The sequence below is a fragment of the Saccostrea cucullata genome, unplaced genomic scaffold, assembly GCF_032062105.1.
Source record: "Saccostrea cucullata isolate Sc308-1 unplaced genomic scaffold, CSIRO_AGI_Scuc_v1 ctg4129, whole genome shotgun sequence".
Taxonomy (NCBI): Eukaryota; Metazoa; Mollusca; class Bivalvia; order Ostreida; family Ostreidae; genus Saccostrea; species Saccostrea cuccullata.
Window position 1 is genome coordinate 24,614 of NW_026932317.1, and position 26,034 is coordinate 50,647.

General features: G+C 32.2%; 1 protein-coding gene and 1 pseudogene across 1 annotated transcript; both read right to left on the minus strand.

The window, feature by feature from the left end:
- Positions 1-4,960: 4,960 nt before the first annotated feature.
- LOC134234832 (sulfotransferase 2A8-like) lies at positions 4,961-13,195 on the minus strand (annotated as a pseudogene).
- A 7,245-nt stretch (positions 13,196-20,440) lies between these two features.
- Positions 20,441-24,141, minus strand: LOC134234834 (sulfotransferase 1A1-like). The gene is made up of 6 exons (XM_062716879.1): positions 23,719-24,141; positions 23,219-23,538; positions 22,751-23,065; positions 21,886-21,989; positions 21,087-21,234; positions 20,441-21,000 (listed from the first exon to the last, which is right to left on the minus strand). Exons 2-6 carry the CDS (start codon positions 23,373-23,375, stop codon positions 20,891-20,893), a joined length of 834 nt encoding a protein of 277 aa, XP_062572863.1. The 5' UTR covers positions 23,376-23,538; positions 23,719-24,141; the 3' UTR covers positions 20,441-20,890.
- Positions 24,142-26,034: the final 1,893 nt, after the last annotated feature.

Here is a 26,034-nt window from a genome sequence, read left to right on the forward strand (position 1 = left end):
ATAATTAGGAAGTTTAACAAATCAGATTTGTTAAATTTTAACTTTCTAATTTAAAGTATGTAGTATACAGAGTAAAAGTTTCACTTCAAAGTCACTGATTAAACTTTAACTCTAGAATTACTAGTATATATCTCTTTATAAGGAAAGTATTAGTAACGTAGTATCTTACTTTAACCCCTTCTAAGACTTTCAAAGCTACAGTTTAACTGTGAAAAAAGACCTTAAAGCATCATTTAGAAAAGGGTTTAAGGAAAAATTATTTGCTAAATTAAAAAAGAGAACCTGATGATATTAGCTTACTGTATGTGTACTCATAGACCTAAATTTAGGTCCATGGTGTACTTAACGAGTTAATTTACTCGTACTCGTTATAACAAGTTGATTAACTCGATATAATGAGTTTGTTATTAACAAGTTGATAATTATAACGAGCGGGCTTCATATTTTAGTGGCTTTGGCGCAGCAAGCGACGCGCTAATTCATGAATACCGCTAAGGAATCATTTATGAAAAAAATATGTGGTGGTTTGCATTGTTAGTGTGTAGTGCTAGTTCATGTCTACGCCAACAACTCAATACCCAGTGATTCCGCTAAAATTTGAATACGCATGTATTTATGAATTTATGTACACGTTTAGTATTTGAAAAGAATTGCAATATCAATCGAAATTAATTAAAAATACTAGAAACTCGCTTTGATTATGTTTCCATTTGACATTCGTAAAAGTACAAGAAGTAATTCTTTGGAGTTATTTATTTCCAAAACTCTATTAACATTAAAATTGTCATAGAAGTACATTGATTTTAATCAAGAGTTTCAATTTATACATAGTCTGGTCAATTAAATTATACAGGTCAAGTCTAACTGACTGCCAAAAATATGGAAGAATTTGTCGAAGAACTGACAGTGATTTTTAATTTGTCTCAATTTAGTCTTTTAATATCTGTTGAAAATTTGAAAAATAAAATAGTTCCAAGACTATTAAACGCAGAATTGATGAAGTGGTTCTGGAGAAGATGGTTTGATCGAGGTAGATGCTTTCATGTTTGGGTTAAATGCAGTCAAAAATTAAGATTCACACAATAATATCTGCAGAGAATTTGCGTTACTTTTATTTAAATTCTTTGATTTCTTTATACTAAATACATATAATTTAGGCTAAAATACGAGATCAAACAAATCAGATCACGCGACTTTAGATGTAGAAGGGCGTTACCAATTTCCTGATTTGCATTGTTTTCATTAATCCGATAGATCAATGCACGGAACAGTTTAAACCACAAATACGTCAAATTCTGTACCGTGGACGAGTTCCATATAGTCTTTAATTCAAAAGAGTCAGGAAATGAGTTCAACTTTTATATTTAGATACCAAAGATTAAGAGGGGGTAAGAATTCATTTACAGTCAAACTGTATTATAAATTGCTGCGTACCTTGTAACTAAAGACAGGAAGAAAGATATAAGAATCATAATATTCTTATACAATGGAGTACAAAGATACCATAGAGTATGGTACATCTGTTTCATTGGATAATTTAATTTAAAAAAAAGAGTAAAAATTAAAAAAAAAATTCTTTAAAAAAAACAAGCTTTATGATAAATGTGAACTTTAATTTTTCAACCGCCAACTTCTCTTATTCAGCTATTGCAATATACCTTCATCACCAGCATACGGGGTTTATATCTCTCAGATTTTCGATACGCAAGAGCATCCTCATGAACAATTTTTGAAACGAGGTAAATTATTGAAAAGCAAGTTGATGAAACAAGAATATGTACAGTGTCGTTTAAAGTCATCATTTCATAAGTTCTATAGTCGATACAATGATTATGCATGTCAGCAAAAACAATATCATTTAAGTTCACCTTTCATTCCTGGAATTAAACACTCGTCTGACAATATTGAGCTTGTTTTTTTGCCAAATAACACAAGGCATGTTTGTTCCAAAAATATGTCATTTATCATGAAATGACAACATATAATATTATACATAAAACTGAATAAAAAAGACTAGGAGACAATGTAGCCTTAAAACGCAATTCCTGAGAAAAATTATTAATTAAAACAATTATGCAATAACAATTGGTCTCCCAGTATGTGACTATTGCATAACATATATAATTTGGAAAAATAGGTGGCCTCCAAAATATGGCCAAAAAATGACTATGCATGTCAGCAAAAACAATATATAATTTATTCAAATGCTGACTGACCTTTTTCATACTAATTGTTAGGCCCTTATCATGAGCACACGGCAGGTGTGACCGGTCGGGTGTGGATGCTCTCTCTTTATAGAACTTTTGAGCTTGAATGCCATTAGTTATCTCCATCATACATTTCATGCAACAAATTGGGCAATAGGGATTGATATGACAAATGTGACACTTCATTTTCATTACATTACAAGGATGTTTACATCCAATAAGATATCCTTTAAGCATTGAGATACCAGAAATAATTTACTAGAAGATAGCGACAAAAATCGTCGGCGAAAATATAAGGTTTTTACAATGCTTGGATCTGTAGCTCTCTACTTTATCTGTCCGAATTTTCTGAGAGCTATACAGTTCTGCAGATACAGTTGCCGATGGTAGTTACAAAGTGAAAGTAATACACACATTCCTTTAATGATATCAAATATTTAAAAAGTTTAACCTATATATTCATAAATATGCAAACTATGATCACCTTACAAAAATTATCAAGGAAGAGAATAAAATCGTGAAATTGGTGCGGATTGTGTTGCAGATATTGGCATCTCTTATAGATGTTATCTGTACTCTTATTCTGCTTTAATTACAGGTTGTGGTCTGCGGTGTAAATTGATATTTATAGAATGGTCAAATTGCATAAAATTAAGTAACGGGCTAATAGATTTCTGGAGAAACAAACATCCAGTGCTAGAAAATAACATTTGTTTGAAAAATTTTTTCAATTTCTTTCTACCTTTCTAAGCTATCAAGCGTACATTGATTAAAATGTTCGTTTCTTGGGTCTATAATATATGATCCAATAACTGGGTCGTAGTTAAAACATAAAATGTACAAAGTGAAAAGTTTTGGAGAATTCCATAATTTATTGAATCTTAATTTTTTTAACATCAAGTTTATTTAAAGTTAATTATCTGTATTCAGAAATTTAATTAAACAAAATAAAAAATGGTTCTTCGCTCAGGAAATATATTTAGATAATAAACAGTATCCGAGCTCAAAGATACAATACAAATCAGGAGTAGAGCAAACACGGACCTTTAAAACATCAGAGGTGGGATCATGTGCCATGGAGGAGTGAGCATCCCCTGCCGACCGGTCACACCCGACGTATGTTCCTTGTCATGATTGGGTACATGTAATAACGGAAAAATCCGTCGACAATTCATGATCAGTGTGTAAATAATGGACTATTAATTAGTATGAAAAACAGCATTTGACTTCATGATAGACTATATTTGTTGACTAGGTCTTTTTATCGACCATAGAACTTATGAAATGATGAGTTAAAACGAGACTGCTGATATTCTTGATTTATCAACTTGTTTGTCAATAACTTACCTCGTTTTAGAAATTGTCTGTACAAAGAGTGCGCTCTTGTATATCGAATCTGAGAAAATAAACCCCGTATGCAGATGATAAGGGTATATTACTGCATAGGTAAGGGGAGTTGACGATTGAAAAGTTAAAATCTTCACGCTTAGCATAAAGCTTTGTTGTTAGGTCACCAATAATGTCTTTTTCAAGTCAAATATCCAATAAGAAAGAGATGCATAACTCTGTGATACTCATTATCTTTTTCAGGTCCATTGGAATATATCATATAGACATTTGAATTGAAACAACTATTGTTCATTGGTAATACGTCGTCGATATATCTTAATGTCGAGTTGAAGGCCAAAGCAAGTGTTTTCATCTTCTCATGTATAAGATTTTGAATAAATTAGCTCTGCTAATAAATGAGCACAATTAGTACCCATAGGAATTCCAACAGATTGTTGGAAGACCTGGTCTCCAAAAAATACACATTATTGTCAATCAGATACTCGAGCATCTTTTTAGTATCAATTTCAGTACTTGTGTATGCCATCAGGTTTTTAACAAAATTAGTAAATTAACGAGTTTAATTTTTATTGAAAAAGCAACTGTCAATGGTGTCAAAAAGCTTGGACTTCAATTTGTCGTGGGAGGAATGTTTGTATATAACTGTGAAAAGTAAGATCTATGTTATTAATTTTGGTGAAATTTTGTGATTTCAAATTTTCTAAAAGTTCCTTGAAATTTTTAAGTATCACCATATTTTTGAAAATTTTATGTATAAACTACTGTGGCGTGTCCTGGAATGTTGTGCCAGGAATTTATACATATAAGCATCTCGTCCATTACTCTGTAATAACAACATCCAAAGTCTCTATCACAATCAAAGCCTGTAACAAAAACAGGGTTTAAAAATTCAGAGCAATCTAATAAAAAAAATACCATCCCCCCAAACCCCTATAATTTCTTTATTTGACTTTTTTAGTGTTTCTGTCCTTTACGATTTATACTTTCAGATGCCATACGCTGTTTCCAAACACAAAATCCTTAGACCCATGTCTCGTCGCAATGGTAATTTTAATGATCGTCCAGAAGTTTGGTAAGCCCAAGTCGTCCCCTTCAAGTTGGTTGTGGAATCATGATGTTGAATGTTGATACGTTGATGTTGATTTAATAATATGTGTTTAATATAGAAAATTTAAAGTAAAGAGCTATATATTAAATGACATGTTGATGTGTTTGTAGCATGATTGTGATCAACCCAGCATGCTACTTGTCGTTTCGGACGACACATAAAACGTTGAAGAGGGTGGACCCTTTTGATGATTGTAATTACATCGAGCTGAACAATGTGCACAATATCTGTCACATAATAACAACACACTTTTACGTTTTTTTTTTAAATTTTGATTGATACATAAGTAATGAAATAAATACAAGCAAATGGCTTGTGTACTTTATTGTGGATGTTTGTGGTGAGACAAGGCATTGCTATGTTTGATAACTGCAATTCAAAACTTGCCTAAAACATGTTCAGAGTGGATTTCACGAGAAAATCCTTCTTGATTTCGACATTATTGAGAATATTGCATTTATTATAGGTGAAAATATAAACAAATAACTATTCTCCTTCTCAAAATAAGTGAAAATTTGTCATGCAAAGTGCCATAACTCTTCTTTGTATCTACATGTGTATCTCTTTTTAATGTACAGTGTAAATAACATTTAATTATGTTGTTCCATTTTGATTATATTGAAAGAGAAATTCTAGCAGGAGTACAGTTATACGCCTGAAATGCATAAAAATAAGTAGATAAATATAATTTTTTTTAAACATTTGCAATACCATGTACATGAATGCTATCAATTTCATTAATAATTTTTACAAACAACCCATTATTTAATTTTTAAAATCGGTACAACCAAAAAGAATACAACACTGGTTTACATTTTCACGGAATTAACTTAATTGTATTTTTGACTTCGAATCTTTCATGTTCTCCTTGAAAATAAAATCAAATTTCTCTCTTTGAGCGACAGTAAAATATGATTTCCAATCACCCACTATACCTTTGGAAATAAAGAGAAAAATATCAATAAGGAATTTCAAAGTTATTATACTTCAGGTCGCGAAGATATTGTTTTTTTTTTTTTATTTTTACTTCTTCAGACACAAACAAACCTGGGGCAAAATGTCATTTACAACTCCAGATCTAAACTTTTGAATACAGAAAATGAAAAAAAAAATGAAAACATATATACTAAATTCACTTAATTCAATAGGGTAAATTTGCAGCTTTTATTATGAAAGTTTTTTATTAGAAGTTTTATTCTATCAGTTTTCTTACAATTTTCAACAAATTTCGCAAACAGAAGGTAATGCCAGTTCATTAATAAATTTACATTATATCTGATAATATTGATATCAATGAAGTATTTTCATATTCTACGAGTTATATGCAGCAATTACAAGAATCGATTTTTTAACTAATGTGCTAATTCATATTCATTAGTGGTTTAAAATACATGTATGAAAGATGTGATAAATGTCCACCATTTTATGATTTAAGTCTGACTTTCGTAAAATTGCAAAACATTAATTTACTAATTTATCAATCATTTACCTTTTCTATAAATAAATTCATTAAACGTGTCCTTCCTTAGCTTTTGTGTTTTTTTCAAAGGAACATTCATCATAGACAGCTTGCAAGAAAGTTGGATCGGATGGCAGACCAAGAAAACTAGAGGTGCGAGTCATCGTTTCTGGACCATTCTTTAATAAAGTTTAAATGCATGTACAGCACTCTATCTTAAAGTATATTAGCGGAGTTTGCTCTGCTTTATGCATTCAAGTCACCAAACATACCTTTTTCAGATCTTCATAGTAAATAACCAATATATTCTCTGGATGTTGCAGCGCTGCCTCTTCCCACTCTTTTTCTCGTTCAAACCAGCTTCCATAAAAATATTCTTTATCGATCAAATCCCATAAAGCCCGAAGGGCTTTATGGAAGATTTGATCATGTGTCAACCTGTTTTACATCTCAATAAAACTCAAAAAATGATACCTTATTACTTATAAAGAAAAGTTGATTAGGGAAAATAAATACAGACAAATCTAATTTTATATAAACATGATACCTTCTCACCTTATAATTATTTATAATATAAATGGGAATGTGCCTTTCATTTCTAATTTTGCATATTAGTAGCTGCAGCTACTGATATCTGGTACATTGAAATAATTTATTTGTCAATCAAGAAAATTAAATGTAACACAGCTTGAGTGACAGGTCGACAGTAGATGCTAATCCAGAGTACCTGAACCCACTTCTAATGTTTTAGAGGTCTGTGTTTGCTCCGCTCTCGATTTGTATAATTTCATTGATCTTTTGAGCTCGAATACAGTTCTTTATTTCCATATTTTATTAGGCTTTTACTGTTTCGACATAAAGAAATGAGAATATATCGTCCTTAACAGCTTAATGGTAAAAAACGAACGAATTTTTTTTTCATTAAAGCTGTGTAATACAACATTTGGAAACGGAATAATTAAAACATTTATAATATATTGAAATATCAATTGTCCAGAAATATTACTTAAATTGTTAATAAGGAATTTCCTTACTATCTACCTTTGTGATGAAGTTTCCTTCCAATATTCAACTCAATACTAGAATTGCGGCTATTTTCAAAAACCTTGATTTATCGTCCTTTAATCAACATCAGAAAATGAAGGGTGGGTCAATTTTAGGTTTGTGTAAATAAAAATTGATATTGTATACGTGTTAGCTACCATAACATTGACTTTTGAGCACGGGTAAATCGAAATTGGCGTGAAATGTAAATGAAATTACATGGATTTCACGTCCATTACTTTGCATGTACATCGAAAATTTTTTCAATAGATTATTAGAAGCCAATATTTATCGTGTAATTTATACTACGAATTGATCGTTTTGATGTACCTTGCATTTATTTCTTTTTTGTAAAATATTTGTTAAAGATGTACTGAAAGGAAAAAGAAACGCAGGGTAAACTTTTGAGGTGAATTAAATTTATTTGTCTTTTATTTTTTTTTTCAGTATTCCTATCTAATTTTAAAATTCATCTTTCAAATAGATATCACCAAAATCCATTTGATTTTGTTAAATAATTCATGAGTTATTCAAGCTAATATGACGATACCCCCCAAATGGGCAAATTAAAATCTCTCATTATCTTCAATGTATCTCCCGTCCCGTGGGGATCCGGGTTAGAATAGGTCCTCAGTACCCTCTTGCTTGTCGTAAAAGGCGACTAAATGGGGCGGTCCTTCGGATGAGACCGTATAAACCGAGGCCCCGTGTCACAGCAGGTGTGGCACGATAAAGATCCCTCCCTGCTCAAAGGCCGAAAGTGCCGAGCATAGGCCTAAATTTGCAGCCCTTCACCGGCAATGGTGACGTCTCCATATCAGTGAAATATTCTGGAGAGGGACGTTAAACAGTATACAATCAATCAATCAATCAATGTATCTCCCATGCATATGTCAGATCCTTATTTCTCCTTTCCATGGAATCCATCAGAGTGTCTATCTTTCTAACCCTGGCTATGTTGGGCATGGGTTACCACGCCAAAAAATCAGTCAAACGATACGTGCATGTGCCAGTGAGAGGAACACAACAGTAAGTTGACCGGCTCAAGAAAAACCAAATTGCGGAGTTAATTTCTTTCATTTTTCGTGTAAATGTAATGATTATCATAATCTACTGTATAAATGGCGGTGTTGTGGTAGTAAGGTGGCGATTTAAGAGATTGCAGGACGAATAAACCGACCGTAACAAGACACTGTTTCGCGTTAACGTCATCGTCACGGTTGATTGAAAACCATTCCAGTTCTTCTCCGACAACGGGTAACAAGTTTCATAGGGAAAAATTTTACAGGAAACTGCTTAGTTACCCGTTGTTGTCATTTTTATTAAATAGGCATTTTGAAAACCAGACCCCACGGAACTTCCGTAAACTGTACCAAGATTGCAAGAAATTCATATCGTCTCTAAATATTGAAAAACGATGTGTATACCCCAGGTGCATGAAATGGTGCAACAAGATTTGTTGACAAACTCGCCATCATCAAATTGCACGTGTTTGGAACTTTTTAGCGTTTTCCATACGTGACGTCATACAGATTACGGTTGAGTAATTCTGAACACTGATTATAGTGCATAGTAACTAAATTTCTCATCTGACCAATTTTCGTAATTTTCGGTCATGCGGTTAAAAGGTTTTCGAAAATTATGCCACCCTGCATTTCTTTTTCCTTTCTGTATATAAGATTTGTAACAGACGGAAGTGATTAATCGACTCTGAAACCCCTTTAAAAAATAACATATTATAAAACTATAACATTGTTTCAGTAGTAACCTGTCTGAGTAGACACTCAAATTAAATGAATGTCGATCTTTCGGTTAACTTAAATCGTAATAACATTGATAATTCCTTACGAAATAACCACACTCTTCTTAAAATTTATGTTTTCCCATAATTATTTGTTTTCTTAAGGAGTGAGGGGGTATTTCAGGAAAGGGTAATACTTATACCTCCACACAAGAACTCGTCCAAAAACACAGACCAGTCAGTGGGTACATAGTCCTTGACGAATGGATCCGTGGTGTAATGGTGAAAAGCGGACACGACAACATCTTTGAGGTCCCGGATGATGTGGATTATTTTCCCGTTGTTTTGTATGTGTTATTTTGGCAGACAGCGAAGTGGAAGGTGTGACGTAAGGACTCTGGGAGAGGGCACTGATGCTAGATCCTGTAGATCGGGCACGAACTCCAGAAATGTGTGTTTCAACAAGTGGGAAGAGTCAACTGTACCGTTCAAAAGACGAGGGACGATTTCATTCAGCCAATGATTTCCTAGAACAGTGAAGGATATGGAGATAACGAACAGTATTCAAGATCAAAAGTCCATTAAACAATATAAAACAGGAGCAGAGCAAACAAGGACCTCCAAAACATCGGAGGTGGGATCAGGTGCCATGGAGGAGGGAGCATCCCCTTAACAATACAAAACAGGAGCAGAGCAGACAAGGACCTCCAAAACATCGAAGGTGGGATCTGGTCCCATGGAGGAGTGAGCATCCCCTGCAGACCGGTCACACCAGCCGTTTGCTCCCTGTCATGATTGGAAAATAATGGAAAAATACGTCGTAAATTCAGTGTATAAATATTGAACTAACAATTAGTAGGAAAAACGTAAGTAAGCATTTGACTCAATGATAAATTGTATTTGCTGACAACGTCATCTTATCGACCATAGAACTTACGAAATGATGACTTTAAACGAGACTATTCTTGTATCATCAATCGTTTAATTTGTCAATAATTTACCTCGTTATAGAAATTGAACATACGTACATGTAGAGCATGCTCTTGGGAATCGTATCAACTGAGATATATAAACTCCGTATGCAGATGATGAAGGTGAATTGCTGCATAAGTAAGGGAAGTTGACGATAGAAAAGTCAAAATCATCACGTTTTTCATAGAGTTTGGTTGTTAGATTGCCATTAACACCGATCTGTGCCAAAATCCCCCCCCCCCTAAAATTAAAGCAAAGCCAATTACTATGTTGTCCTTTTGTGTTACTACATGTATATCTACTTTTCATTGTAAATTAAGATGTAAGGAACAGTGATGTTTTTTATTCTGTTTTCATTACAAAAAAACGAATCTATTGATAATAAAATTCATTTATAAACTAAATCGACTTGTTTGAAAATGGTATAAAATATAAAATGCCAATACTACCTGTAAATTGGTCAATAGGATGAATATCTAAGTAATTGTACATTTATGTAGTAACCATATTCAAACTTGCAAATGCAGACCTTTAGACAAATTTAAAAACAATTTGTGTGTTTCTATGTAATCTGGGATGTCAAAAACAAAGGCAAATGCGGAAGCAAGGAATTGAAAACTAAATCTTCAAGTAAAAACAAAACAGGTCAGAAACAATACAGTCGAAAATAGGATATACCACTTTTCATAATCATGTACTTCTTCTCTGTTTCTAAAAACGGTCACGGTAGCCTAGTAGTAGAGCGTTCTCTTCGTGATCGGGAGGCCCGGGTTCGATTATAGTTCGCTGCCCTGTGTCATACCTAAGACGTAAACAAAGGTAGTGACTGTTCAAAGCGCTCGGCACTAGAAGTGAAATAAGTCACGTTTTCCGGATATGACCTTAAAACCAAGGTCCCGTGTCACGGTAGGCATTGTTACAATAAAGAACCCTCACTGCCCAATGGCCCTGAGTGCCGAGTATAGGTCTAAATTTAAAGCCCTTTACCGGCATATTGTGACGTCTCCATATGAATGAAAAATTCTCGAGAGGGACATAAAACAATATAAAATCAATCAATCTGCTTCTAAAAACAACTTAAGTTTCCGCAACGTTAACTTTTAACACGAATATCTTTTCTATAAATGCGTAAATAGTGACTCCTTTTAACGAATTAAGAAATAATAAATTCCGCCAAAACCCTTGTCAGTCATGCCAGTTGTTCTGGGGTTAATGGACTTTTGAGAGAAGTGCTTCACTTTTACAGTTGACGGCTTACTTTTACACTAGGACAATGTACGGAAACTCTTTTACGATATAAATATTTACTTCAACATTTAATTCAACGAAAATAACGGGTTATTTCAATGCACATATAAGTTTCCTTGAAGAAAACGACAACCACCCACCCACATCTCACGGCCTTCACATATAAGTGCCCCTAACACCATACCTATGACCACTAGAAAGGTTTTCTTACGTATTATCAATTCTGTACTTCTGTACATGTACATGATAGAAGTTTAAATACCCAAGAAAACCCCGTCAACTGTAGAATTCAGTGCTTCTCGCAAAAGTCCATTACCAAGAGCTATATCACATTTCATATTGTAGAACTTTGTTGAATAATTTCGGCAGGGCATACCTGACTTTGGATAGGAACTGATAAGAACATCATCTTTCTTCATAGGGAAGTTTACGATGTCTTTGAGGCGCTTACTTGGGTCTTTAAGAAGTGGTTGAAAACCCGGCAGAACTATTCCGTCAATTCGGATCCTCTCTTTAGTCGCCATCGTGATACATGCTATGTCGACCAAGACCTGAAAATAGTACAGCTTGGTCCTTGTCATCTATTAGACATTGATGAAAGAAAGAGAAACATATCAAATGTAATTAAATGACTTATTTGTTATTTATATATTAAACGATTTCTTGATAGTAAAATCAAAATAAAGGGGAGTAATCAAATCTTGAACCCGCTTTTGATTGGTTAATCTGGATCTTGAATCACAAAATTTGAATTAATCTCATATTTCGAACCTTAAATCTCGAGTGAGCCTTTTGGTAGCTTTTGATTGGTTAATCTGGATCTTGAATCTTGAAACTCGAATTTCGAATCTCGTATTTCGAACCTTGAATCTCGAATGAGCCTTCTGGGCTTTCGTATACGTTTAAGGTCTGATATGTATGGCACGCCAAATTCACAAAAATGAGATAAACCTAGTTTTACATTTGATAAACTAGGTTTATCGACTGTAAACTGTAGTTTACAAACCGTAAACTATAGTTAACGATTCGTTAAGTATAGTTTTCATCTGTAAAACTATATTTAACGGTTGTTAACTATAGTTTACGAATGATAATCTAAGTTTATCTGTCTGTAATAGGAGTTAACCATAGATTTTGTTGATAAACATAGATTCACGTTTGTAAACTATAGTTTACAATCGTAAACTATAGTTAAGAGTTGTTAATCATAGTTTCACAAATCGTGAAACTATATTTATCAGATCGTTAACCATAGTTAACGGTTTGTAAACTATAGTTTACAAATCGTGAAACTGTATTTATCAGATAATCTATGTTTTGCAATCGCAAATGATTGTTTTCAGTGATAAGTATAGTTTACGGTTGTGAAACATAGATTATCGCGTTAACTATGGTTTACGGATGTAAAATATAGATTAATGTTGTTAACTATAGTTTACAGTCCGTAAACTATAGTTTACAACCGATAAACCTAGTTTATCGACTGTGAAACTATGTTTAGCTCATTTTTGTGAATTTGGCGTGCCATAGATATGTATTCAAGGTAATTCATTTATGTACGGGATCTTTTTATGCCTTTTCGTCAGAACTGTCCTGGCAAAAAGGAAACCTACTGAATTAAGAGCAATAGATAATAAGGTAGTTTTTAAGATGAAATTCTGCTATTATTTTTTCATTTCATTTTAATAATATATACATTATATTGTATTCATTAACTGCAAAACATTGTTAAATCGAACATTTTTGCCAACATCATAAAACTGGTTTACAGAACAGAACAATTAGGAACATACATGCATATACATAAAATTTGGCCGAAAACTTTTTTTCACAATTAAAAAATATTAGGATATAGAAGTCTGTTATGAATGCTAAATGTCGAAGACAAACATAGCCTGTTGGATCATAAACCAATACTTACCAATAAGAATCTTGCAGGAACTTTGCTGTAAAGTTTCCACAGAGTATTTGCGATAGTTTTTTTTAAAGATGTTTTTTTTAATAAAAGGAAAAGTACTGGCCGTTACATACGCTGCAATTAATTTGATGCAAATTAATCTTACAGAATAAATTGCAGCATGTGTGTTGGCTAATTATCATTAACAGTCGTCTCGGTGACTTGAATGTATTTATGGAATACAGCACAGTTATGCAATTGTTGTCAACATCATTCAGAATTTAGAACATCCGAACATCAGATATAGTACGAGGGCCGTTCAAAAATTACGCGGACTGTGCTATTATTTAATCTTACAGACGTCATTGAGATATGAAATTTCACAGAAATATGTATCTCAAAGATTCCAATAAATTTTGGTCAAAATTCCTGTATTTAAAAAACATTCTACTGAAATTATCGGTATATTGATATCGCTGATTTGAAGCAAAAGAATTTGGAATCCAAAATTTAACTCATTTATTTTCTATAATTCGCAATAGTTTTCGACAATTTTCTAAATTTATCTTTAAATTGTTCTATTATTGTGTATTTGGATTTTTAAGAGAAATAAAGTGAAATTCCCGTGAAAACGACTGTGAAAATGACGTCTCGTGAAATGACGGCGCACCACACTTTAGTTAAATTATGTGTAATACTCGAGATATCTCCAACATAGATCCAAAATATGAATAATAAAACATGTAGTAAACTAGGGTATTCGTGACATTTGTCCACAAATAGAAAATAGGAATTTTAGACCATTAGACCTCTGTTCAATGGCTATGTGTTCCGGACTACAAAGAATGGATTGAGAGTCATCAATATCATACTATATCTCTTAAGTACCTGCAGGTTTTTGGTTTAAAACAAAAAAAGAATATTCTTTACTTGTTTAATAGATTTAAAGCTTGACAAGAAATGGTGTTTATGTTATGGAATACAAACTGTACACTCTTTGGAAAATGTTATGAAAGTTCATTCACAATTTTTTATTGTGTGTCGAAGATATTGCTGCTCCGTGACATGTCATTCACTAAAAATTGAATTTTGATATGAAATTTTGTACACCATCTTTTATATTATGTGCGACAATTTTGTCGTCAAATATGCAGCAATAATAGTATATGCAGGTCATTTCGGTCATTTCCACAGGTTTGTTGTAAAACAATAGACAAAAGTCTATTGAAATCCAAAATACTGAAACTTACATCCACTGGTCTATCATTGTGTGTTGCTTTATAGTACATTTTCCCATTAACCACTCCTTTTTTTAAGAATTATTAAGACCAAAAAATTTAAAAGGTTTATATACGAATACTATTAAAATCTGAAAAATTAAAATAAGGTGCGTACACGTTTAAAGGGTAAATAAAAAAATGATGCATACAATATTTGCAGCGTCCGTACAGGGGTACAGAGAGTTACATGTTATAAATCTGCATAAACTTAATAACATGTGACGGATAACAGCGAATGTACTAGACTGAAAAAAAATGTTGATGTATTTGACATTGGAGAAAGAATAATTAATTATTCACATTATCTGGCATACATAGCTTAATCTGTTCCACATATAACATTTTGCTCAAGCTATAGATAAGTACGGAAGCCCAATAGTGCAAACCAAATATAAATAAAGAAAAACGAAATTATTAAATTAAAAAATACGAAATTATCAAACAAAGAAAAACGAAATTATTGAATAAAGAAAAACGAAATTACTTGTAATATATAAAGAAAAACGAAATTATTCTGATCTGATCACGTTTACAGCATAGACAAAACAGAAAACAGAAAAATAGAACCAACACATTTGCACTTGCATATTCATTATCTAATATGACATTTAGACCTACCTTCGATTAAATGAAAAGGACCTTGACTTCTTCTGCTAAAGTCTTATAATTATTAAAACTTGGAGTGGGTTGCTCTTTAGATTCCAGCTCTTCAATAGCTTGTCAATAATTCATAGGTCTATTTATATCTCATATTTTACTGTCCAATTCGTCAATCTGATCAAAACATAGAACTCATGGTAGCTGTGATCGTTCAAAAGGGATTGCTGACCACCTGGATTTTCGGGGGTGGGGGTGGTTATGCCCTATTTAGAGATTGTACTGTTTGTATGTTTTAGTTCTACATTTTAGTACATTTATATCCTGAAGTAAGAAAAACAAATACATAAGATATTGTATAATTTTTTCTTAGGATTTCACTGAAGGAAGTGACAATAAGTATTTAACCTCTTTTTAAAGGGACATGGACACAAATTCAGCTGATATTTTTAAAACCAGTTTGAAAGTTTAAAATTAAGGTATTATCTAATGATCAGCAAAAATTTGACTATCATTTGTTCATTAAATTACGAGATACAGAACCTAAAGTTCTTCCAAATGTAAACATGACTCGTGCCTGTTTTTTTTTTACATACTAGTATAGAAAATATCATATTTATAATAAAATTAAATTCGGCAAATCAAAAGTGTCTAATCGTGTCTAGAATTATTTTCTTCATTAAAATCATCTGCTATGAACGAACATATATTAGTTTATAAACCTATGTAAACAAAAACATGACACGGACCTTGTTTACATAACAAATGTTTGGAGCTCATGAAGTTCAGAAAATATTTTGCATTTTTTTTAAAATTGTTTTCAACATTTAAAAGCCTGTACATCAAATTACCTGTACTATACATTAAGTTGACAAAAAGCTGTCAATTAAGTTGAGAACTTAAGAACAGGTTTTAAAAATCCAAGTCTATCATGCAATAGAATGTACTCAAAACACAAAGGATTACAGAACAAAAATATCTAAAAATGCTTATTTCCATTCTTATGTGGATACGATATATTCCGGTGAGGTTAAGAAAAAAGATATTACACATCTGTTTCATATTTTGATATTTTACTTGTAAAAGACGTTAATGGCAATCTAATAACCAAGCTTTATGAAAAACGGGATGACTTTACCTTTTCAATCGTCAACCTCCCTTATTAATGCAGCAATAATATTATATCTTTGACATCACCTGCATACGGTGTTTATATCTCCTAGTTGATTTGATACGCAAGGGCATGCTCTACACACGAACAATTTCTAAACAATGTAAATTATTGACAAACAAGTTGATGTTTTTTTTTTTTTTACAAAAATGAAAATTAAGAGCGCAAATGCAAAATGTGAATTTTGTTTAAATGAAAAGGAATATATAAAACATCTTATTTTTGATTGTGAGAATGTAAAAGGTGTATGGCAAAAGTTGAATATTGTTATGAACAATGATGTGCAATGGAAACATATTGTTATAGGATTCAACTTGGAAACAAATTCAAGAATTCTTTTTTGTAACACTTGTACTATTATATCATATTTGGCATATAAAACATATAAATTTAAAATGAAAAGCAGAATAGAAAATATCATACAAGAAAAGTCCATGTTATAAAAAAGCATTAGAGGTTCATCAGAAAAAGATATAGATTTCATGTTAAATTTGTCAAAAACAAACATGTTTAAAGACCAAGTTAAACTTTTAACAAATTTGTTATAACTTATATTTTGTAGTGTTTTTTTTTTCCTATGTTGTTTTTATGCTGGTTATCCTAAATACCCGGGTTAGTTGGCAATTGTAAATGGGTATTGATGGGAATTGTAAAATAAAAGATAAAAAAAAAAACATTGCCAGGTACTTTTGATAGAAAGTTAACATTCACTGACTACTTTTGGGAGATATAAAAACTTTTAAGAAACAAGAGAGAGAAAAAGAATCCATTAAGATCTTCTCGCTATAGTACTAGTATTTATGTTTGCAACGTCTTGAATGATGAAAAGGAATTTGCAAGAGAAAATTCGGTGTTCTAATCAACCACTTTGGGTTTTTCTACCATATTTAACCGTTTTGTTACCGAGATTAATTTAATCCACAATAGATATTTTAAAACCTATAAAAACGTTTCTACATTTTCATGCATTTCATTAAACGTGGTGATTTTCCTGAACGAAGATTGGAGATTGGGACTTAAGCAGGCCCAATCTACTTGGTTTGTGGATACGTTTTCCGCAGCGTTGTTTCAGACACGTTACAACTTGTCACTGATTGCCGTCACAATTGAATACAATAACTTCACAGGTTAAAATGACATCAAATTGTGATAAAATATTTAGCCATTCTTGCGTTCCTAGTACGTCTTGACTGTGCGTGTTGAAAGCCAATTCATTATGACATTTCTATAAAATCTTGCGTTTTAATAAATCAGTGGGTTTTTATAAATTAAAAAAAGTTTTTGTAAAATAATTAATTCAAGTTTAAAAAATCCTATAGGAATTTAATTGCAGTGGGTTGGTCAAGTGATCAAATCCTGTGAAGTCCTTTATAAGGGGAACACACAAAAACTTTGAATTAGCGCATAAGTGTAAATTATCATGTTTGCATTTCCTTTTCCTGAAGTGTCTTTTGAATTATCAAATAAAATGATTAGATAAATTAAACACACATCATATATCCATTGCAAGTAGTAATCCAAACAGAAAAGATATATCAGATCTTAATATGAACCGTAAAAAATTCATTTTTCCTCAAGGAAAAGTTTAGAATATCTGCAAAACAATGTCAGACGTCTGCTCAGGTTTGAAGTCACAAAAATGCAGTAATTATCAGTCAATCTGCGCTCAAGTTTTATTTATTATAGCATAGATCAGCATTCAAGAGTTATAACGACCATATTTTCTCTCTAACTTGAGAATCCTGATTTATTTAGATGATAATAACCATCTGCGGGTGGAATGAAAATACAGTTTTCATGCACTGTTTGCTTTGCACTACAATTTGGGACACAAAGGCATTATATTATTTTCATTTGAATTGAATCATTTATTTAAAAAAAATTATACATAAATTTCCTCAAGAAAATTTAATAATAAAAATTCATAGACTACTCAATAAGTTAATCGATTGTGTTTAGGTCAGTGGACTTTCAGATATCCGGACGCCAAATATCCGGATGCTTCAGTATCCGGACGATCTTTCATGGGAACGGAATTTTTAACGTTATTTTGTCTTGTTTAACTGGTAATTCAGATATCTGGACGCTTCACATATCCAGACAAATTGCCTAGGAACCAAATCGTCCGGATGAATGAAGCTCCACTGTAATACATATAGCACCTATTTCTATTTGTCAAAATCTGTCCAGATTCCATGTCAACTATTTTCTGTGCCAAGGCGAAGGACACTTCATTACATATCGCCTTTCAGATCCGCATGGCTTTGCTATTCGAGTGTAGTTGAGCATATGATTTTAAGAGCCTTTAAAAATAGAATGCCAAGTTAAAAAAAACAATGTGCACATGCTGCGTTCATATACCATAAAATTTTCAAATTACATTTCTTCACACATGCAACAGAGTTTAAATATGTTTTCCAATAAACTTTAATGTTGTATTACATATCATTATCGCATCTGTGTGTGGTAACAATACTGTGGCTGAGAGACCACTGTTGTGTAATAATTTAGCGACTTGTATTTTGTTCAAGAAACAATATTATCACAGATAATTCAATTTATGCCGCTATGAGAATTATTAAATTTTACACCCTCGGATAACCCAGCGCAGTCTGCGGGATATGCGCCTTTATCGCAGACGCAATCATTATATAACCTTTCATTGCGAAATCGCAACCCTTGGTTTTCTTGGAAGAGTTATCGTACGTTTTACGGATTTTAACGCAATCAAAATCCTTGTTTCTGTTGCATCATTTTTGGTGGAAAAAACCCACCACCCACCCTTTTGGGGGGTTTTGGTTTTGTATTATTTTGCTTTCTAGTCAACATTTGTATTTTTCTAATAACTTGTCGTACGTTTCTTGGATTGGCGCAATTGTTTGAACGCCTCCATGGATTAACTCATTTATGTTATATTTTATGCATATTTACTTGTAATCTGATATTTTCACTGCATGTAAATTTCTAGTCAGTCTCAGGGGGATCACACTTGTACCTTTCACATATGTACATGTATTCAGTATTGTTTAATATTAGGTGATCCCCCTTAATGATCTGTAATACATTAAATTAAATGACATAATTGACAAAACTGCATATCTGTGTTTGGTTGTTTTTTACTGCTCTATCAGGCTGATGTTTCTCATAGGAGGCATAAAACATTTTATATGTCAACAAGCTTCCCTTGATGCTGGTATATCTCCCCGCCAAATGTTTTAGTATTATTGTTTTATGGATTATATTTTCGCCCTTTAAATAAATGACATGTTTTTTTCACTAAAATGTTTTCAGCAAATTATAAATATTGGAAACAAACAGAACAATTATGTTGCCTTGGAATACCAGTAAGGTTTTAACATAAATATGTATTTTACGATTTTATAAATGTATATCGCGATGAATTAATTTCGGGGGGAAGTATATTTAAAAGGTCTGTATTTTTTACCCTCAAAGCATTTTCTTTTCGAGGATTTTTATATAGGGTTTTTAATGTAGGGGTTAAGAATTCAGTGTGGCAATTCCTTTTTTGAATTTGATTGTTGAAATATTAAACTTGTAAAATCGTCATATGATTTGAAGAATTTCCTACCTAGAAAGAGAACTACTATACGTTAAATTTGGTATAGCATTTACAGTTTCTATAAAATACAATTATAATAATGATCCTTTCAAACAAAGAATGTTGCTTCCTGTTTGGTCAGCTTGGATCAGTACATATTGTTCGTATTAAATATATAGCTTTCACTTCTTAATTATTAAAGACAAGGGGTAGATAGCATTCATCTTTATCCAACAACCGTTTAATGCAGGAATTCAACATCTGATGCTTTAACTTGTTTATGACAAATTAAAGTTTTAATCCTCAGTCTTTCCATCCTCAACTTCTCAAAATTATGTTACAAAATTATCACAAAATATGAAAACTCTGTCGTTTATTTCAAGTCAAGATATACATATCAAGTCGACATATGAATGTAAGAACGATTTTAAAATGTTGTAAATTTCAGGTTCATGTATACTTGAATAATGAGTTGAATGTCATAGCCAATGTTTTCTTGTCATGTTAAGATTTTGATTAAATCCTTCAAAAGATAAAAGTAAGGTGATACAGGACCACGAATAGTGCCCACTGGAATTTCGGCAGATTATTCGAAGATTTATTTTTTGAAGAGTAAATTGATGTTGTCATTTATGACTTCAGCATCCTTTTAATATCAACCTTTGATCTGGTGTACATTCGTATGTATTAAAAATAATTCATTGGCTGCAAAAATCTTTTATCTTTCTTTTTACCAAAAAGAAAGGTAAACAAATGTATTACAAACACATTTTTGAAATAGTGAACTCTTTTCTTTTGTTTTTTTTTTTAAAATATGTATTGCTGAATTATAACATTGCTAAATGTACATTTGTGTTTTGCAAAATTCAAAAATCGTTCTGTAAGCAGATCAAGTAATTCCAAAAAATAGCATTATACATGTATAGGAAATACCATCCTCTGAAATCTTGCTCGAATGCTTGGTGTTGTTCTTCACTGTAGCAATGTTTTAATCATAAATTCTGAGAAAATGTTACACATTTTAAACTTGCAATCTGACCTTCTGATAATTCTTTTTCAAATAGTATTATACCCCGGTATCATTTTTATACATATTTTTACTCTATTCAATATGTACACATATCATGTATTTCTAAAAATAATATAATGGACAGTGTTTTATAATTATTATAAGGAAGTAAATAAGCATCACTTATAAGATTTATACACAACAGACTGTGATTTTAAAATGCCGTTTGAAATTCATATAAACAGCATTTAATTCCATTGTATCTTCAATTTTGAATCCTTCATTTGTTCATTGAAGACCTGATCAAACTTCTCATTCTGTTCCTCGGTAAACATTGATTTCCAATCACCCACCTCTCCTGCAGTAAGAAAAACATTATATATATACACTGGGTTTCAAATTTTAAGGCTATTTCATTTAAGATGAAGAACACTTTTTTTTTACCTTTTCTGTAGATGAATTTCCAAATTGTATCCTTTTCTCTTTCTTTTACTTTATCAAAGGTACATTCATCATAAACAGCTTGAAGAAATGTAGGATCGGACGAGAATCCGAGAAAACTGGATATATGTTTCATCGTCTCCAAACCATTCTAGGATATTAATAAGAATATCATTGGTAATTGAAATACTTTCTTATAAAGTCTTCATAATACACAGCGCCAATATCTGTTTGGGATTTTGTATAGTGAAAAGAGTTAACTACAACGGAATGCCTTGGGACGTTAAAAGGTCCTGGACACAGTTTAAACTGATTTTTAAAACCAATTTTAATGTTTACAATTCCTTCCTAAGACATCATCTATTGATTGGCAAAAATTTGAACATCATTTGTTGATTAACAAACAAGATACAGAACTTTATAATGTAAACAAGCCTTGTTTTTGTTTACATGTATAAAATATCATATATATAAAACAAGATGACGTTCAGCAAATCAATAGTAACAGTCGAATCGTATTTAAAATTAACTTTTATTTGAAATTATCTACTTTGAACGAACATACATGTATATTAGTATATTAACCTGTGTAATCAAAAACATGACAGCAGCCTTGTTTATATAACTAAGGTTTGGAGCTCTTAATCTGTCTTGCATCTGGACAACTAGCGTTCCAATTTTTAATGATCATTAGAAAGATCGTAGTTAAATATTTGTAAAAATGGGAAAAAAAAATTGAAATCTTAGCTGAAACTGTGTCCATGCCCCTTTAATGAATGAACACAATATTTCTTGAACATACCTTCTTCATATCTTCGTAATAGACTATCAATATCTTCTTGGGATTTTGTTGTGCTGCTTGTTCCCATTCTTTCTCTCGTTCAAACCAACTTCCATAGTAGCATTCTGTTTAAAATAAAATAGGAATATCTTTACAATGAATTGAATAACGGAATTAATAATTTCTCAGATATTTACGCATTTTAAGTACGATTTATGTAATTTTGTATGCATATTGAGAGAGTGTAATGATGCATATAAATGAATTTATGTGATCTAAATGCACACAAGATAGTATTATTCTTATTTATGACTATTTTGTGTGAATTCATGGGTCTTGAGGTTTTTTTGTGGGTTTTATATTTAAGCGCCCTCTAGTTACGACTTTTAGCCTCATTCTTATCAAATTAACCTTTGGCTTCGAAAGGTGGATTACAAATTTAACCCAACTCCACCCATTCAATCTTGAATGTTGTTATTGTTGTAGAAAATATATGTACGACTTTTCTTTTGTATAAGGTTTGGGATATTTTTGGACCCCACCTTCTGCTGCATCCTGTAATTGTAAAAATCTGTAATTTCATTTGGCATTTGTTATAAATGCTCTATACAAACATACTTTTTTTTATCGTTTGACTTGCTGCAGAACAGAAATGCAAATGTGCTCTAGGTTCATTTGAACTGATTCGTGCATCAGTTCAGTATTTAAGAGCACAAAGATACAAGTTATGATCAAAGCACAATTAATGACACCACTCTTCATGTGGATCAATCATAAAATATATCCCATTCATTATAGCTTTTTATCCAACGTTTTAAAATATGATAAAGCCGAAGTGACAGCAATATAATATGGCAAAAAACTGTTAACAATTAACTGACCCTACCCCCACGTAAGAAATCTTCCAAGAAACTGTTCCAATCAGGGTGTACATAGTCTTTGACCACTGGATCTGTTGTGTAATGATGAAAAGCGGATACTGCGATGTCCTTGGGGTTTCGAATGGAGTGTAATATTTTTCCATTGTTATCTTTTGGAGTATATTTCACTGGAAGATGTGACGTCATTATACGAGGTGAAGGAACTGTCTCCAGTTCCTGAAGATCTGGAATAAACTCCAGGAATTTTTCTGTCATTTTGTGAGGGGTGTCCAGACATGAATTCTGAAGGCGGGGTACGATTGCATTCAGCCAATGGTTTCCTTTTCAAATCAAATAAAATACTTTGATGATTTCCAATTTCATCGCTCTCACTTTTATTATATATAGTATTAATAAATATGTAAATAAAATCAAACAAAAAGTGAGTGGAGGTTGTTCCTCATAGTGGTTAACTATTAAGCAGAACACATTACCTGATTTTGGATAGGAAATAACAAAAACGTCATCTTTTCTCGTAGTTAAATTAACAATATCTGCAATTCGTTTTCTGGCGTCCGTTAAGGTTTGAAATGGCAAAAATGCTGGAACTATTAGTCCGTCTACGCTCAACTTTTGCTTTGTCGTCATCATAAAATGATACACTAACTCAACAAAGTAATATATTAAACTGAAAATAAATTGGCGCACTCTTCTCTCAAAACTGCACGTCACGGCAATCTTAGTTGCTAACGAATTAAATTAATTTTCAGTTTAACTGTCCCACTTTTCTCTCACCCCTGCAAGTCCAGACGTACTGAAGACAAAAATAACAAGCTTAAATGCAGTTTCAAGTTCTTTATCATACGATGTCATCGGCCGTTCTGACCTGATTAAGGTTGAAAAAGTCCTACATAATCAACCTTTACTAAATTAAGCAATCAAGAAACATCCAATCATAAAATGTGTAAATCAGATTAAGGACAGTGTAACCTACCAGGATGTTTATCTATCTCCGGACATCGATACAGGAACAGTATTAAAACACTGCTAAATCTCAACTCTAGCCTCCATCTGACAACAAAAACAATAAAATAATCTATTCAAATTTAATAAAAAATCCAGTGAGAATTGCAGTGGGTCGGTCAAATTCTGTGATGTCCTTTATTAGGGGAGCACACAAAAACTTTGAATTAGCGACTAAGTGTAATTATCATGTTTGCGTTTCCTTTCCCTGAAAGTGTCTTTTGAGTTATCAAATAAAATGTTTAAATAAATTAAACACACATTATGCAGTGTATATCCATTGCAAGTAGTGGACATTTTCGGTTGGGCGAACATTTACAAAATAGAGACTACGGATCTTCAGTATGGAGCGCATTATTTAAAAAAAATATCTTAAGTAAAGTATACAAAGTATTTTAAACTGCTTTTTTATACCTTGAATGGGATGTCGTCATACATCGCTGAGGGGTTTTTAACATGAATTTCATACCATATGTAGATGAAGTACATCCCATACTACCCTGCCTTCTTAAAAAATAAAATTTAGTTGGGTTAATAAAATAAAATTGGTCCAAGAATTCCGGGCCCTTAAGAACTATTCTTGTTTGAGGGCACAGCCAAGCATTTTCGGTGAACACCATTATAAGAAAGATTAACCCAGGTAGGTAAAGCATCTTTTTTCCAAAGTGAAATGGGGGGGGGGGTTAGAACAGCCAGAAAAAAATAGACTACTAACAACTCGAAGGAACATGACAATTAAAAAAGGTTCCAATATCTTTCATTACTAAATTTTATTCATTAACTGCTTTTTTACTACAACTAAAATGGGATGTGTGTGTGGGGGGTGGGGGGGGGGCAATGTTCAATGAACATTTCTAACAGTAAAATGTTTTTTAACATTTGGGGAGCAGGTCCCCCTTGCCCCCTGATGCTACGTGTCTGTTCCCTCACAAGTAGAAAAAGGTGAGTCATTCTTAACAATTCATTCCTAGCATCTCGAAAATTTTGTGAAATGCGTTCCCAGTATTTCATTTGTCGGAGTAATGCTGTCTTCAGCTTTCGCATCACACGTGTTTTTTACTCGAAAGTTTTAAGTCTTCTGATTCAGAATTTGAAGCCAAGATTTACAACCACAGATTATCTCCAAATTTCTCTTTCAAACTAGCCCGGGCCAATGTTTATAACGTACTTGCAAAACTATTCATATTATTTTCAATGGGTCAGAAATACTGTGGTTCATATATATAAAGAATATATACATGCATATATCATTTAGTAGACTAGTATAACAGTTTTGGCATTCGGTTATTTGCGCAGATGTAATATGGTATTGTATGTTACTGTATTCTTTTTTTGTTTTTGTTTTGAACCATTAAAAATGCGGAAACGAATGTACATGTATCTAATAACCATAACCATTTTGATTGATAAGATTATATCATTTGTTTATATTTACATTCAGTGTAATTTTCTTTATTAAATCTATTAGAAATCCATGACGTTCAACTTTCTATAACACACGCGAAACCTTGTCACAGCGCGGTAGAATACACAGAAGGAACAACATCACAGTACATGTATTTTCAGTATTTAGGAATATCAAGATGTATATTGTTTTGACTCAATTTCATTAAAAAAAACTACCCTTGTAAAATTAACATAAAATACGGCGAAAGTGCATTAAAAACTAATTTGTCATTTTATTTCCTCGCAATGTTTATTTGCGTTATTTAACTTTCCGACGTCACAAACGGCTTTTCGACGTCACGACCGGCTATTACGTTTATCAAGCTCGTCAATACCCAAGGGCACTAAATTCACATTAAACATGAAGGAAATAAACAATTCTGATAAAGAAAAATTAGAGAATGTAAATTTGTCGGCACGGCCAGGTGTGTTATAGGACCGAAGACATCCCAAAATATGAATTTAATGGTTAAAAGAATACACGCTATAACTTGCGCCAATTAAAATACGATTGGAAATTGATACAATTTGTTTATCAATAAAAGTTACGAAAATACTGAAAATTACACCATTAAAATTAAACGCGTTACAAAGTTATCAAATTATAAATATTTATTATCCTGCAAGGAAAGAAAAATATCTATTTTTAAATAAATCCATCACGTGACGCCGTCGCTACTTTTAGATTGATAAACACACGTGGCGTAAAGAAAACAAGGTAGGCCGTTTGAGATACTACTCACTTTTGACGTGGATGGCAAGCGTCTTACTCTTAATGGTACTTATCTTTTAATGTATTCAGTATCAACCATCTTCTCTTTTATGACTCATATTGACCTTA